Source organism: Podarcis vaucheri, assembly GCF_965113315.1.
Source record: "Podarcis vaucheri genome assembly, chromosome: 16".
NCBI lineage: Eukaryota > Metazoa > Chordata > Lepidosauria > Squamata > Lacertidae > Podarcis > Podarcis vaucheri.
Window position 1 is genome coordinate 4420243 of NC_138754.1, and position 13809 is coordinate 4434051.

At 47.4% G+C, this 13809-nt stretch overlaps 1 protein-coding gene across 9 annotated transcripts in view; it reads left to right on the top strand.

Annotated features, from left to right (window-relative positions):
- Positions 1-13809, top strand: part of PIP5K1A (phosphatidylinositol-4-phosphate 5-kinase type 1 alpha) — a 47327-nt gene that overhangs the window by 6377 nt on the left and 27141 nt on the right. For 8 of the 9 annotated variants that reach the window (XR_014214253.1, XR_014214254.1, XM_082202201.1 and 5 more), the window contains exons 2-3: positions 10715-10752; positions 12588-12674. Coding sequence is in view for 7 of the 9 variants with exons in the window: in XM_082202201.1 (XP_082058327.1) it covers positions 10715-10752; positions 12588-12674 (125 nt within the window). In the remaining 2 variants the exon portion in view is untranslated. Of the gene's footprint in view, positions 1-10714; positions 10753-12587; positions 12675-12786; positions 13286-13809 lie in introns of those variants that run through there. The other variant, XM_082202202.1, reaches the window with a different exon arrangement.

Here is a 13809-nt window from a genome sequence, read left to right on the forward strand (position 1 = left end):
GTCTTACCTTTGCCTGCATTCTTGTATCTTTCCCAAGGATTGGGGCACTTGTGGAGCCCTGCAGATGTTGCTGGACTACAACTCTCCATCACCCTCTCTGACTACTGGTCATGCCTGGCTGCTGGGAGTTGGAATCCCACAGCATTTGGAGGACCACATGCTCTCCCCCATCTGTGATCCAACAACAGCTTGCAGAGGATCTCTCAAGTCTCTTAAATAAGTCTTCCACTGCTCCCTGGGGTTTCTTAGAGATTAAACCTGTGGCCATCTGGTGGTAAAACATTCTCTCCCAGAACCATGAGTCATTCCTTTTGTACCAGTCGTGGTAGAGAAGTTCTCATTTTAGCTCACGTTTTGTTCACATCAGGTTGGGAACCAGTAGTCCTTCCAGATGATGTTCTGGAAGGTTTACAGAGAGCCCAGAGCCAATGACCTCTTCTCGATCCTGTCTGGCCGACGGCCGCAGGACCCCGTCTTTGATTTAGGTCAATGGTTTTCACCCACTCGTCGTACCTATGCAGTATTTAATGTCTGCCTCACGAGTCCTCTTTTGATGTCTGAACCATTTGTGGCATTCATTCTATATTTGGAGGGGAGGGCGACATCTTTGTCAGCCTTTGGGCCAAATGCCCCTGGTGGGCAGGGCCAGAGGCAAGAGTGGGCGGAGCAAATTCCTACACACCCTCGCAGGCCCTTCTCTGCCTTCCATCCAGTCAAGTCAAGTTCCAGCCAGGTAGGAAGCCGGGTTGGTGAGAGGGTGTGGCCTGAAGAGAGGAGGTGTGGCTAGAGAGGAGGTGTGGCCTGAGGAGAGGCCTGGTGGGTTGCATTTGGCCCCTAGGTCTGCGGTCCTACACCCCTGTTCAAAATACAGTTCATTTTTATTTATTTTAATGTGTGGGTAAGAGAAGGTGGTTTGTTCTGTTCTGCCTCCGTCCTCTAACAAAGTGGCAATTCTGCAGCTCCTTGAGGCACAGACTTGGTGTGAAGTGCAAGATCAAGGATGCCAGTGTGGGGACACATCTTCTCCAAATAGCTTTCGCAACCTCGCTGCATGTTGTGTTGAAGCAGCCACCCTCCTCCTCCTCTGCTTGAGCAACACTCCTCCATGCTTTTAAGCACTAGAGCTCTAAGCCTGCTGGTATCGGCTGATGTCCACGCTTTTCATTTCTGTCAAGCTTGCTGGATTATTACACAACTCTCCTTGCCATGGCTAGTGTCCTCCCAGCCTCTGGCAAGCATAAGCAGCTCTCGCTTTTCAGCCTGGGAGCCAGAAGGTGGCCGTGTGTCGACCCTGCGGTTGTGCTGTGTTTCCAGAGGTGCTTGGAATGAGGCTGTGGCAAGAGTCACCTCTTGCCTCCAGTTTTAGTGCTAGAGAAAAGAGCAAAGAGGTTGCTGTCCTTGCACTGAATTTCAGAGATGGAGTATGAAGTTGGGGTCAAGACTCCCCATCTGCCTTGAGGAAGGTGTTTCATTCTGGTCACCACAGTTTTCTTTTTTCACTACCAATGAAAGGGGGAATGTGTGAAACCTTGGCTGGAGGAGAGCCACTGTGGCTTGAAAGTTGAATAACTGACAAGAGCAAGAAGCACAGGAGTTGGAAGGGGAATCTAGTCCCATCCCTTGCAATGCAGGAATCTCAGCTAAAGCATCCACGACAGCTAAAACCTCCAAGGCAGGGGAGTCTGTTCCACTGCTGAACAGCTCTTACTGTCAGAAGTTCTTCCTGATGTTTAGTCAGAATCTCCTTTGACGCCATTGGTTCTCATCCTACCCTCCAGAGCAGGAGAAAACAAGCTGGCTCCATCTTCCATGGAACAGCCTTTAAGATATTTTGAAGATGGCTCTCATATCTCCTCTCAGTCTCCTCTTTTCCAGGCTAAACATACCCAGCTACCTCAACTGTTCCTCATAAGGCTTGGTTTCCAGACTTTTGGTCACTTTGGTTGCCATCCTCTGCACGAGTTCCAGGTTGTCAATATTCTTCTTAACTTGCGGTGCCCAGAATTGGACACAGTATTCCAGGTGTGGTCTGACCAAGGCAGAATAGAGTGGCACTATTACTTCCCTTGATCTGGACACTATACTTCTGTTGATGCAGCCTTTTTTGCTGCTGCATCACACTGTGGACTCATGTTAAGCTTGTGGTCCACCAAGACCTCTAGATCCTTTTCACAAGTGCTGCTGGGCAACCAGGTGTCCCCCATCCTATATTTGTGCATCTGGTTTTTCCAGCCTAAGTGCAGAACCTTAACATTTGTCCCTGTTGAAATTAATTTTCTTTGTTTGGGTCCAGTTCTCCAATCTGTTACAGTCATTTTGAATTTTTATTCTATCTTCTGCAGCATTAGCTATCCCTCCCAGTTTGGTGTCATCTGGAAATTTGATGAGCACCCCCCTCAATTCCTTCATCCAAGTCATTTATAAAGATGTTAAACGACAACAGGCCCAGGACAGAACCCTTCGGCACCCCACTTGCCACTTCTTTCCAAGATGACAAGGAACCATGAATGAGTACTCAGTCAGTCAACCAGCTACAAATCCCCTTGGATCGTACCTTGGGTCTCAAATTTTAAGCCCTTCAAGAACCAAGGTGCTGCTTCTAATTGGCTGTAGGAGCTTCCTGCACTCAGTCGGAAGCAGCGCCTGACATTTGGCTTCCAAAAACTGGAACACTCGCTTCCGGTTTTCGATCTTTCGGGAGCCGAAACATACGGGTCCCAAGGCGTTCGGCATCCAAGGTACGACTGTACTTAGTTCAGCCCACATTTTATCAGCTTCCTCATGAGAATATCATGGGAGATTTTGTCTCATGAAACTATGCCCACAGCATTTCCCCGTTCCACTAAGTTCGTAATTTCATCAAAAAAAGAAATCAGATTGGTCTGGCATGACTTATTTTTGAGAAACCCATGCTGGGTCTTAGTAATCACAGCATCCTTTTCTAAATGCTCACAGACAGACTGTTGTATTATCTGTTCTAGGACCTTCCCTGGTATCAGTGTCAAGCTCACTGGGCAGTAGTTATCTGAGTCTTCCTCCTCCCCCCCTTTTGAAGACGGGGACAACATTTACCTGCCTCCGGTCTGTCGGGACCTCACCTGTTCGCCAAGAATTCTCAAAGATAGTAGACAAAGTTTCTGAAATTACATCCACGAGCTCCTTTAGAACCCTTGTATGCAGCTTATCAGGCCCTGAAGATTTGAATTCATTTAAAGTAGCTAGGTGTTCCCTTACTACCTCTTTTCCTATCTTGGGCTGCAGCTCCCTCCTTACATAATTTGTTCTGTTATCACCAGGTTGGGCATCGCTTTCCTTTTGGGTGAAGGCAGAGGCAGATTAGGTGTTGAGTAGTTCCGCCTTTTCTTTGTCACCCAGTAGTATTTCTCTGTGTTCCCCACGCAGAGGACCTACCACTTGCTTGTTCTTTCTCTTACTTCGGACATAGCCGAAGAAACCTTTTTTATTCTTTTTAACCTCTCCTGCAAGCCTGAGCTCATTCTGAGCTTTAGCCAGCCTGACTTTCCCCCTGCAACTGTTGGCTACTTGTGTATACTCCTCCTTTGCAATTTCCCCTTTCTTCCATTTCTTATACATGCCCTTCTTAACTGTCAGCTCATCTGTGAGCTCCTTATGCAGCCACACTGGTTTTCTTAGACGCCACCCATTTTTCTTTCCTGTTGGTATTGTTTGCATTTCGGCCTTCAATATTACTTGTTTTATAAACTCCCATCCTTCTTGGACTCCCTTTTCATTGAGTATTTCTGACCACGGGATCACACCCAGTAACCTTTTCAGCTTTTTGAAATTGGCCTCCTTAAAGTCCAGAGTGCATGTCCGACTACACTTGGTTTTCCCTTGCCTCTGTATCCTGAAACCCAGGAGAACATGATCACTTCCTTCTAAGTTTCCCAGCACTTCTACTTCATCAATCACTTCCTATTGGTTGGTTCTTCTTTTTTTTTTTTTTTTTTATAAAATTTTTATTGGGTTTTCACATTTTATATAGACAAAAACAAAGACACAAAAAACAAATAAACACATAAACAAAAAAGAAAATAAGAAAACAACAACAAACATATATACTTTCCCGAAAATGTTATTTCCTAACCCTGGTCATTGACTTCCCCCTACCCCCTCCCTTGCATCCCCATTTCCAAATTTATGTCAGCAAATTGGCATTTCCCTGTCTTAATATTAGTCCTTTTATAAAAACAAACCAAATTTATTTTTTTCTAAGTTGGACCTCAATTCCCTTCCAACGATTTCCCATTTTGTCTTGAATAATGATCTTTTTAACCAAATCCCATAATCATGAGTGTTGTTAGAACTTAATTTTTCCCTCCCTCCCATCCCCGGTTTGCGTCCCTTCCCAAAGCATGTCCAAAATAACAGTTCCTAGCCCGGGTTCCTCACGTCCGAGGCCCTCCAGTCTCTTTCAGTCCCTCTCCGCCGGTCTTGTTGGTAATCCTTTATGCCAGTCGTCACATCTCGAAAGAGTTCTTTCACCATCAATCCAAAGTCTCTTCCCATATTTGCAAACAGCTGCTGAAGAGTTTCCACAAGGCATGAATCTTGAAGGTAATCAAAGTCAGAGTCTATGTGGAGGCCCCGATTATATTTCTTTATTTTAAATTCCTTAATTTCATAGACTCCCAGGACCTCCACTTTCGTCTTCTGCATCTTTCGTGGATTTATAGTAGATTTGCTCCAATAATCTCCTTGTTTGTATTCCACAGGCGTCAGCTTCTGCTCTGTATTTTCCCACATCACTTCTTCTCTTTCTTGTTTTGTCTTCTCCTCTTCTTTTATTATCATTTCTGGTTCAGCTGTGGATTCTTTCTCATTGAGGTCCTCGTTACATTCAGCAGAACTACTTGTTTCAGAAGTCAAGGTCATCAATTGTTCACTCATAGCCGTAGTCTGCTCTTGTAAGATTCCAACCAAATAGAACATCCTTTCGATTTCTCCCAGTATCTTTCCATCCACAGCCATTGTAATTCCACAGAATTCCCTCTAGAGGGAATCTGGTTACTTAGTATTCTTTTCCCCAACAGTCCTTTGTCTTGTTATTGTTTCTTTATTTCCAACAATTTTAGATCAATTGTAACTCTTTTTAATCCAGAGGTAACTTAGGTAGCAATTTTCCACTATTAACAGTCCGTTTGACAGCTTTGACAGCTGTCAAACTCTGCACTTCTTAAACCAGCTCCAAAGCAGGACGCTCCCGGGCCCGGGAGGGGGGGTTGTTTACAACAGAACACAAAACATCCAACACTCCTCTCTCCTGCTCAAAATTTCCAAATCTTGGAAGTTACTGTCTTTTTTTTTAAAAACTCACCCTTTACAGGGTGGGCACTCCAGCTTAGTTCTTTTTTCGTTGCTCTAGATCGTCTGCAAGGTGGGGGGTGCGGACTTCCTTTTAGCACATCCCCCGATCGTCTCAAATTCAGTGGATAAATTTCTTAAAAGCCAAGTCCAAATTACTCACGGGTTGTTTTTTCAGCCGAATTTCAAGGAAGGAAGTCAGCGCTCTCCGGTCATGGCTCGCGGCTTCGCTCAGCAGAGGTAGCGATGGACTCTCAGTGCCACGCCACCCCCCGTATCCCCTCCGCAGCCTTTAAAAAGGCTCTTCGCGAATCAGGGGGGGCGCTTAAGGCACCCGCCGAGTCTTCAGTCCGCAGGCACCGCGCCTGCGGTTTTAAGGGTCCCCGTGTCGCCGGCACGGCAAAGACCCGTCCCCTGCTGAGCCGATTCCCTCCGGAGCTCGGAGGGAATCCGCCATTCCCAGATCGCGTCAACCCCGGAAGTCCTCCTATTGGTTGGTTCTTCCACGTTCTGGGAGATGAAATTGGAGGAATTTGTCAGACCTTGCAATCTGGCAGAGTTTGAGTCCCAACAGATATCGGGGAAGTTGAAATCTCCCATGATTACTTTTTCTCTCCTTTGAATGTTTGGTAATCTTCATAGGAGTTTAGGTCCAGTCGTGGCCAACTCTGGGGTTGCGGCGCTCATCTCGCTTTATTGGCCGAGGGAGCCGGGTACAGCTTCCGGGTCATGTGGCCAGCAGGACTAAGCCACTTCTGGCGAACCAGAGCAGCGCACGGAAATGCCGTTTACCTTCCCGCCGGAGTGGTACCTATTTATCTACTTGACTTTGACGTGCTTTCGAACTGCTAGGTTGGCAAGAGCAGGGACCGAGCAACAGGAGCTCACCCCGTCGCAGGGATTTGAACCGCTGATCTTCTGATCGGCAAGCCCTAGACTCTGTAGTTTAACCCACAGCGCCACCCGCATCCCTTTATCATAGTAGGTTAGCTTCTACTTAAACTATTTCAGTTAATATTTGTGTGCTTCAGGCCTTGCCTACATATGGTGGGTGAGGCCAGAAGCCTGTTCTCCTCCTCCCCCCCCCCCAGCCCCCAGTAAAAATGACATTTTTCAAACCTTGGGCAGAAGGCTCCATAAAGACCCTTCTCCGAACCCCAACAATCCTTCGTTACTGCAAGAGTGCCATAGGTAAAAGTGTTGGTTGATTGGGCTGCCCTTCCATTCTGCTTTGTGAATACTAGTCACGCAAGTGAGATGTGCTGACTGTTGCTTGCCCAAATAGAAAATAATTGGGGTTTTTTAAAAAGCCTTTTTCACCCCACTCCCTTTTGTATACATTCCTGGGCCTCTTATTGTTATTTTCCATGGTTTATGTTCTCCTGAAATGAACTGAGTAGCCTCCTGCAGAGTAGCTGGGTTTTTAAGAAACATTTGGGCAACCAAGTCTTTTTCTTAGGCTGCCTCCTTCATGAGTAATCACTCTCTCCTCATAAATCCTTCTTTACTGGACCTGTTTATTGTATGATTCTTGTTAAGTAAAGAGGATATTACTGCACTGTATGAGAATGGAGTAGTCCAAGTTGACAACATGACTAATAGTTTGTGATGTAAATAAATTTTAGTCCTTCCTACTCTTATGTTTCTGTGAGTCTAAGGCTTTGTAAAAATTGCTGTTGCCATTTCCCTTGTCCACTAGGGGGTGCTTTTTTATTTTTTGCTTGAAAGTTCCTTAATATTTTTTCAACTCCCTGTACACCCTAAACTAATGTCATCCAGCAGTTTCGGATTACGACTCCCACTAGCCCATCTGTGTTCACAGGCCACTGAAAGACCAGGAGCCTGGGGGAGGTGAAAGGGGAGCTTTTGCCCTCTGTGCCCTTCTTGAGGTCTTTTTTGAAGCCTTATGACATGGGATACAGGACTAGATGGGTCTTCAGTCTCATCCAGCAGAGCTCTCCTTATGCTCTCCATGTCTCCTAGAGCCGAAAGAACTGTGCATATTCCAGAAGCAGGCAGCTATTTGGAGTTTGATTCTCAGGGATGAACAGCGAGCTCCGAGAGGTCACCTGGGGAAGTTTCCCCTGCGCATCCTTGAAGCCAAGAGAACCCACTTGGCTCATTCAAGCTGCCGGGCTGCTTCCAGGCAGCAGGGAGCAAGCTGGACTCTTAGGAGCGCCCTTCTCCTGAACCCTCGACAGATTGTCTCCTTGCTGTTCATGCCAGCCTCCCGCTTGCCGAAATCCCGTCACACATCTCTGCATGACGGAGCATGCTTGGCAACCCAGCAGGCTGATGATTCACCCTTTTTCTTGGGAGCACAGGATGTGCGGGGAGGGAAGAGTGTTCAAGAGTGTGATTGAACCTCTGAGCGCATATACCGGAACCTGTCTCAGGCCGCCTTCCAAGGAGAGAGTGCTGGCAGCAAGCTGAATGCAGCTGCGTTCATTGACTGCCCATGACCACGGTGGGCGGGCCCAACCAGTATAATTGGCGGCTACTGAGTGGTAGGGTAAAAGTTATGCAGGTCTTATGGGTGGTGGCTGTGAGAATGCAGGGCAAGGCCTGGCAAAGTCACGTTGAGTTGAGTTAGGAGCTGTGAGGCAGGTGTGTGAGAAGTGCAGCGTATTTTCCACCCTAAAACCCATTGGCTGTCTGCACAGAGAAAAGCTATGTTCTGTGACTTGTATAATTTATGCAAACTAAGGTTGCGCATGAGAGATATACATATATTTATCTCCTACGTTGCAGCATTCAAAAAGAAAAAAATAATAATTCTAAACATGGGCTATAGAAAGCCTAGTCAGCCACCTATATTGCTGATTTTCAGCCGGGCAGTGTTCCTGCATGTGTTGAAGCATATCTTTGTAACTATGAGGTCTAGGAACGTGCTTTAAAAAGCCCAACAGTTTCTTAGGAACTGAAGTCTGTGCTTATATGCCACAGGCTTTCTGCATTCGTGTGGGATTTCAGTGCATGCTACACAGCTGCCTCATTCCACATGTGTATTGTGAAAACACTGGGAAAGGTGGGCGGAAACTATGATTTCGAGCCTGACCCCTGAGAAAGCCCTTTCTCCACTTTCCTACCCCCAAAATCCATCTTGAGGAAGAAAGGGGTCCTACTCCTAGGGAAGTCAACATCTTACAGCATTGGGTACCCTGGCATTTTATATTATTTATTTGCATGTGTTGGAAAGCTATTAACCTACTCCTGTGGGCAACAAATGATCATTTTAGTCATCAAAGGACCTACGATGCAAATCAGAGAATATAATAAATACAGTATCAAGTCAGGTAGAAATTCGGGCTGATCTGCCTGAGACTGCCTGTTTAATATTTGATGGTACCTGCGCTCTCTCTCCCCCCCGCCCCCGCCCCCGGCCACCGCTGGTGTGTTCCACCCAGGACTACCTTAGGCCAGGGGTGGCTAACTGGCAGCCATGATACCTGTCCTCTGGTAGGGCTGCCATCAATGTTGTTTTCATGTTGCAAAAAACAGAGACTCTGGAATGCTGCATTCTCTTCTGGATAGTGTCATACATCTTTCTGTGCCTGAGGACGTGCGCTCCACAATTGCAAAGCCCTTATGAAGCAGACTGCTCTCTCCTCCTCCTCACCTCACCCATTCCCTAAAGCAGGGGTGGCTAACCAGCTGTCCTCCAGATTTCGTTGTAGTACAGCTCCCAGCACCGTCCCTCCCTGTTGGTCGGCTGAGAAAGATCTGAAATATTTCCTTGAAGCGTGAATTTGTTTTATTCTGAATTGATTTTTTCATGTGTTGTTTGTTTGTTAAATTTATATACCGCCCTTCCTCAAAAGATGTCAGGGCAGTTCACGGAATACAAGATCAAACCCAAGTAGATAATTAAACCAAAACACCAAAACCATAATCCCACCCCCTTCCCAAAGTCACATTTAAAAGGCTGTAGAATCTGAATCACCCCAAGCCCCTGGCTGAAGAGGGACGTTTTTGCCGGGGGCCTAAAAATAAATAAACAAGGTGCTAGGCGAACCTCCCTGGGGAGGGCAGTCCTCAGACAGGGAGCCACTACGAAAAAGGCCCGTTCTCGTTTTGCCGCTCTCCAGTCCTCACGAAGAGGCACACGAAGAATGGCCTCGGGTGAGCAGCGCAGGGTCTGGGATGGTTTATATGTGAAGCACTTCGAGATTTGTTCTTTAAAATATAAATTAATATAGAAATCACCATCATCATAATAGTAATATAAATAAAATAATTTATTATTATTATTTCCGGGATGGGAATGGTGCCTAGACAGTCCATTGTGGCGACCGCAACCCATGTTTAAGGTGCCATTAGGTGATTAGCTTATATATCTGAGTTTCTGTCACTGAGCTTGCCGAGCCTGGGCCAGATGGATTCGCAGTGAGCTGGGTTGTGTGTTCTGTGTGTGGAAAAGCACTTAAGCTGTTGGCATCTGGCTGAGTCATATCTCTGTTGTGCGTGTCCCTCAGTTTACACAAGATTTGAGGAATTTGAAGAATCCGGTTGAGCCTGAGTCCGGTATTGATGCTCCTTGATGCTTCGGGCAACAGAGTTAGACCGGGGTGACATTGTGATAAGCCAGTTGTTGACCTCACAACTACGTATTGGCTAAATATATTCTTTAGCTGTGATTCCTGCATTGCAGGGAGTTGAACTAGATGGCCCTTTGGGGTCCCTTCCAATGCTACAGTTCTGTACGTTTATAGTTACAGTGCTGTTCTCCCTGGGCATTTCTATTTCCATATTTCATTCCTATCCTGCCTGCTCTCCATAGAGGCCAGGGTGCCATTTTCTTTCTCATCCCCCCCAAAAAGACCCCATTGTTGCAATATCCCTGTGATGGAAGAGGGAAATAACTGAGGGAGCCAGTGTGGTGTAATTGTTAGTGTCGGACTAGGACCAGGGACACCAGGGATTGAATCCCCAGCTCACTCATTCTCGGGTCTAATCTACATCACAGGGTTGTTGTGGAGACGGATGAGGAGGGGGAGAAGCAGGTAAACCACCAAAGATGCATGGAGAAAAAGTTGAGATATACACGGAATAAGCAAGCTAGCTGACAGATTTGTGGCGCGTTAGGCCATCAATGGCTACTAGCTGTGATGGATGTATGCTATCTCTGGGATCCTCAGCAGCGTGCCCCTGAGTTCCAGTTTCTGGAAATGGCCAGCAGGGAGAGGTGCTGCTGAGCTTAGATCCTGTTTGTGGGCTTCTCATAGAGCAGAACAGGGTGCTGGGCTAGATGCCCCCCCCCCCCGGTGGCCTGATCCAGTTGCAGTGCTCTCCACCTGGCAAGGTTTATGGCTTGGCAAGGTTTTCCTTGAGCAGCTAGGAAAATTGTTTCATAGCAGAGCTCCTCACGTCTTCCTTTTCTTTCTTCCAGGGACACCCGGGACAGCAACACTTAAAAAAACGCTCGAGGTAAGTTGCGATTTGGGGGTGGGGTGGGGGAGGACAACGCAAGAAGCAAAACAACTGCATTCAAAGGATTGCAGGTGTGGGTTCGGAAAGCTCCGCGTTCTTAGAATCAGTTTGCTAACCATCAGTTTTCTATATGGGTGCCGTGTGCAGGAGAGGAATGTTCAGTGCACAGAATATCTTGCCCCAAATAAGCAGGCATTTTAGGCCAAGGATTCCGAATATTAACTTGATTTGATGTATTCGTGTATCACTATATAAATACAGAGTGGGAGCCCAGTCTTTGCCCTTAGGGATATATTTGCGTGCATTTTCCTGGGGAAAGACACAGTTGTCCGAGTTCCAGGTGGGTAGCTGTCTTGGTCTGCCGTAGTCGAAACAAAATAAAAAAATTCCTTCCAGTAGCACCTTAGAGACCAACTAAGTTTTTTATTGGTATGAGCTTTCGTGTGCATGCAACCCATCCGTGCTCTCTTCCTGACAGGTTGGGGCTCCCTCCTGCTTTATAACAGCTCTCCAGAGCAGAAAAACATCAGATGCTGAGTGCACACCTTTCACATCAGACTTGTCTCCCCTCTGTGTCTCCTTGCTCTTGCAGCTAAACACAGCCCTGCCTATGACCTCCACTCTTTCAGCTCCACCCCCCACAGCTGTCCAAAGGCCCCCTGCTCCCTCAGTTTATTCATCATGCTGCCCCATTACCCCTAGAAATGCCTCCCAGAACACTTGGGTGCTGCTGTGTATTCCCCCCCCTTAAACCTCACATTTTCTTGAAATTCTTGCACAGTCCCTAGTCTCCATGTCCTCCTGCAACTCAAGTACTAAATAGGTATAATTGTGTTTTTGCTATCTCACTCCATTTATCCCTCCCCCATGTGGAATTTTTAGATTCTACCTGCTCCTGTTCTGAAAAGAAAAGAAAAAGCACATTCCTCTCTTGTTTACCCCACCTTAATTTTCCTCCCTTTCCCCTTCTGTATCTGTTGTTGCTGTTGTTATTACAGTCCTGCACTCCCTCCCAAAGTAGAGAGTGGTGAACACATCAGTAATATAGTTTAAAATATCATAAAGTTTTTTTTAAAAAAAAATTTATAAAAACAGTGATCTCAGGGTTGTCGGCAACAATATCTCTTCAAGCATCAAATGTTAAAAACATTAACATGAATGATTTTCAATTCCTCCTAAAAGTCAGTAATGAGGGAGACAGGGACACTTCATCAGGGCAGGCATTCGAAAGCGGAGAACCACCGCTGAGAAGCCCAGTCATGGGTCAGTGCCAGCCAGGCAGTCCCCAGTGGCTGTACCACCATTAATAAATTGGAAGGGGAATAAGAGGGAAAAGGACTCCTGCCAGGGTACAATCAGTGTCTGGATTGTAAGCCAGCTGGGGCAGGGATCTGTCCTCTCTTTCTGTTCTAAAGCCCCATTGCTTTATAAAGTGTATGGATGCCTCTAGAACAGATGCTAGAACTGGCCCCTCCCCAAATCATGGAATTGTAGAGTTGGAAGGGACCACAAGGGTCATCTAGTCCAACCCCCTGCAAGGCAGGACTCTCTTGCCCAATGTGGGACTCGTACCCACAACCCTGAGATTAAGAGTCCCATGCTCCTCCAACTGAGCTATCCCACGTGTGCCAAGTCCCTTCTCTCTTTCCCTCTGCTTATGCCATGGGTTGGCAACTAGCAACCCTATGGGCCAAATCAAGCCCCCTGAAGCTTTATCATCCGTTGTCAGCCAGGGGTGGTGAGTCTTGAAACATACAGGATGGTACTTAAAATCTCACTGAAGCCTGTATTTCCCCTCCCCCTTCTCTTTTCTTCTTTGCTTCCGATTCCAGTTGCCAGGCGCCTCTGGGCACTCCTCACAGACAATCAAGAAAGGCCACAGGGGTGTGGACTCCACCGGCGAAACCACGTACAAGAAGGTAAGTGCTCTTTTCCACCTCTCTGTGTCTCCGTCTCCCTCTCTCTTCCCTGGAGTGTCTGTTTGTGTGTGCATGTCCCTCCCTCCCCCTCCGCCCCTCCTCCCTCAGCAGATTCCGCCCAGCAGCCTCCAGCACCTGAGTCACCCGGCTGAGCATAAAAGGCTGGAGCAAGCCAGGTAAACGTCAAAACTTTGCAAGCAGCGCTTGGTGGTCACATGTCGGGAGATCCCAGGGGCTCAAAGGCCGAACCGTCCCACTGCGGCGTCACTGTCCCAGCACAGAGATTTCTCTTAAGCCTTTGCAAAGAAGGTCCCTGACTTTCCCTCCCAGCCCCCCCCCCCCCCATTTCAGGAGTTTCTCAATTCCCCCTTGCTGTCGGGAGACAGCACTGGCCAGCCAGCCTGGGATTTCTCGCTCCTTTTTGAACCAAACTATGGTGGACGCGTATCTCTCTTGCCGGCATGCGGGCTGAACGTGGGACTCTTCGGGACCCAACGTAGTTTGACGTTGAACAGCTATGCTCCAGCTCGCTCTGACCCAGAGCCAATTCCCTGCGCCTGGATGAAATGGAGGTTGACACGATCAGTCCGTTCCGACGCCTGTCTTTTTCTGTAAGTTGCGGCCTTCTGGGTGGGGATTGCCAATCTCTTCTGGAATTCAAAACATGTGCAAAAGACTCTGGCGACAGGGAAGGGAGGAACTCGCGAATTGTAGTAGAGAGGAGATACTCCTGGCATTTGGGAAGAGTCATCGCTAGTGCTCCCAACATGGATGAGCTGGAGAGGCCGTTCTTAATTCCCTCATAATTTCAGAGTACTTCCTCCTGACATTTACTCGGAGGCTCTTGACTTCTGGCACTGAAGATCAGGCTGCAAATATTTATGTTCCTTTTTTCATTTGTGTGCTCTGGAATCTCACCAGGGCAGCTGTGCTCAAGAGAGAGATCCACTTCCTGTTTCCTTTTGATCTGTTGTTTTGCGCGTTTACCGGCACCCTCCTTCCCCCAAGGCGGTGGGGGTTGGCTTCTTCTTGTGTGGCGTTTGCTCTTCTAGCTCTCCAGTGGCACGCAAATATTGCAACCCCACACGCCTGTTTGTAAATCAAGGTAGGCGCTGAAACTTGTAGCCAAGAGCGG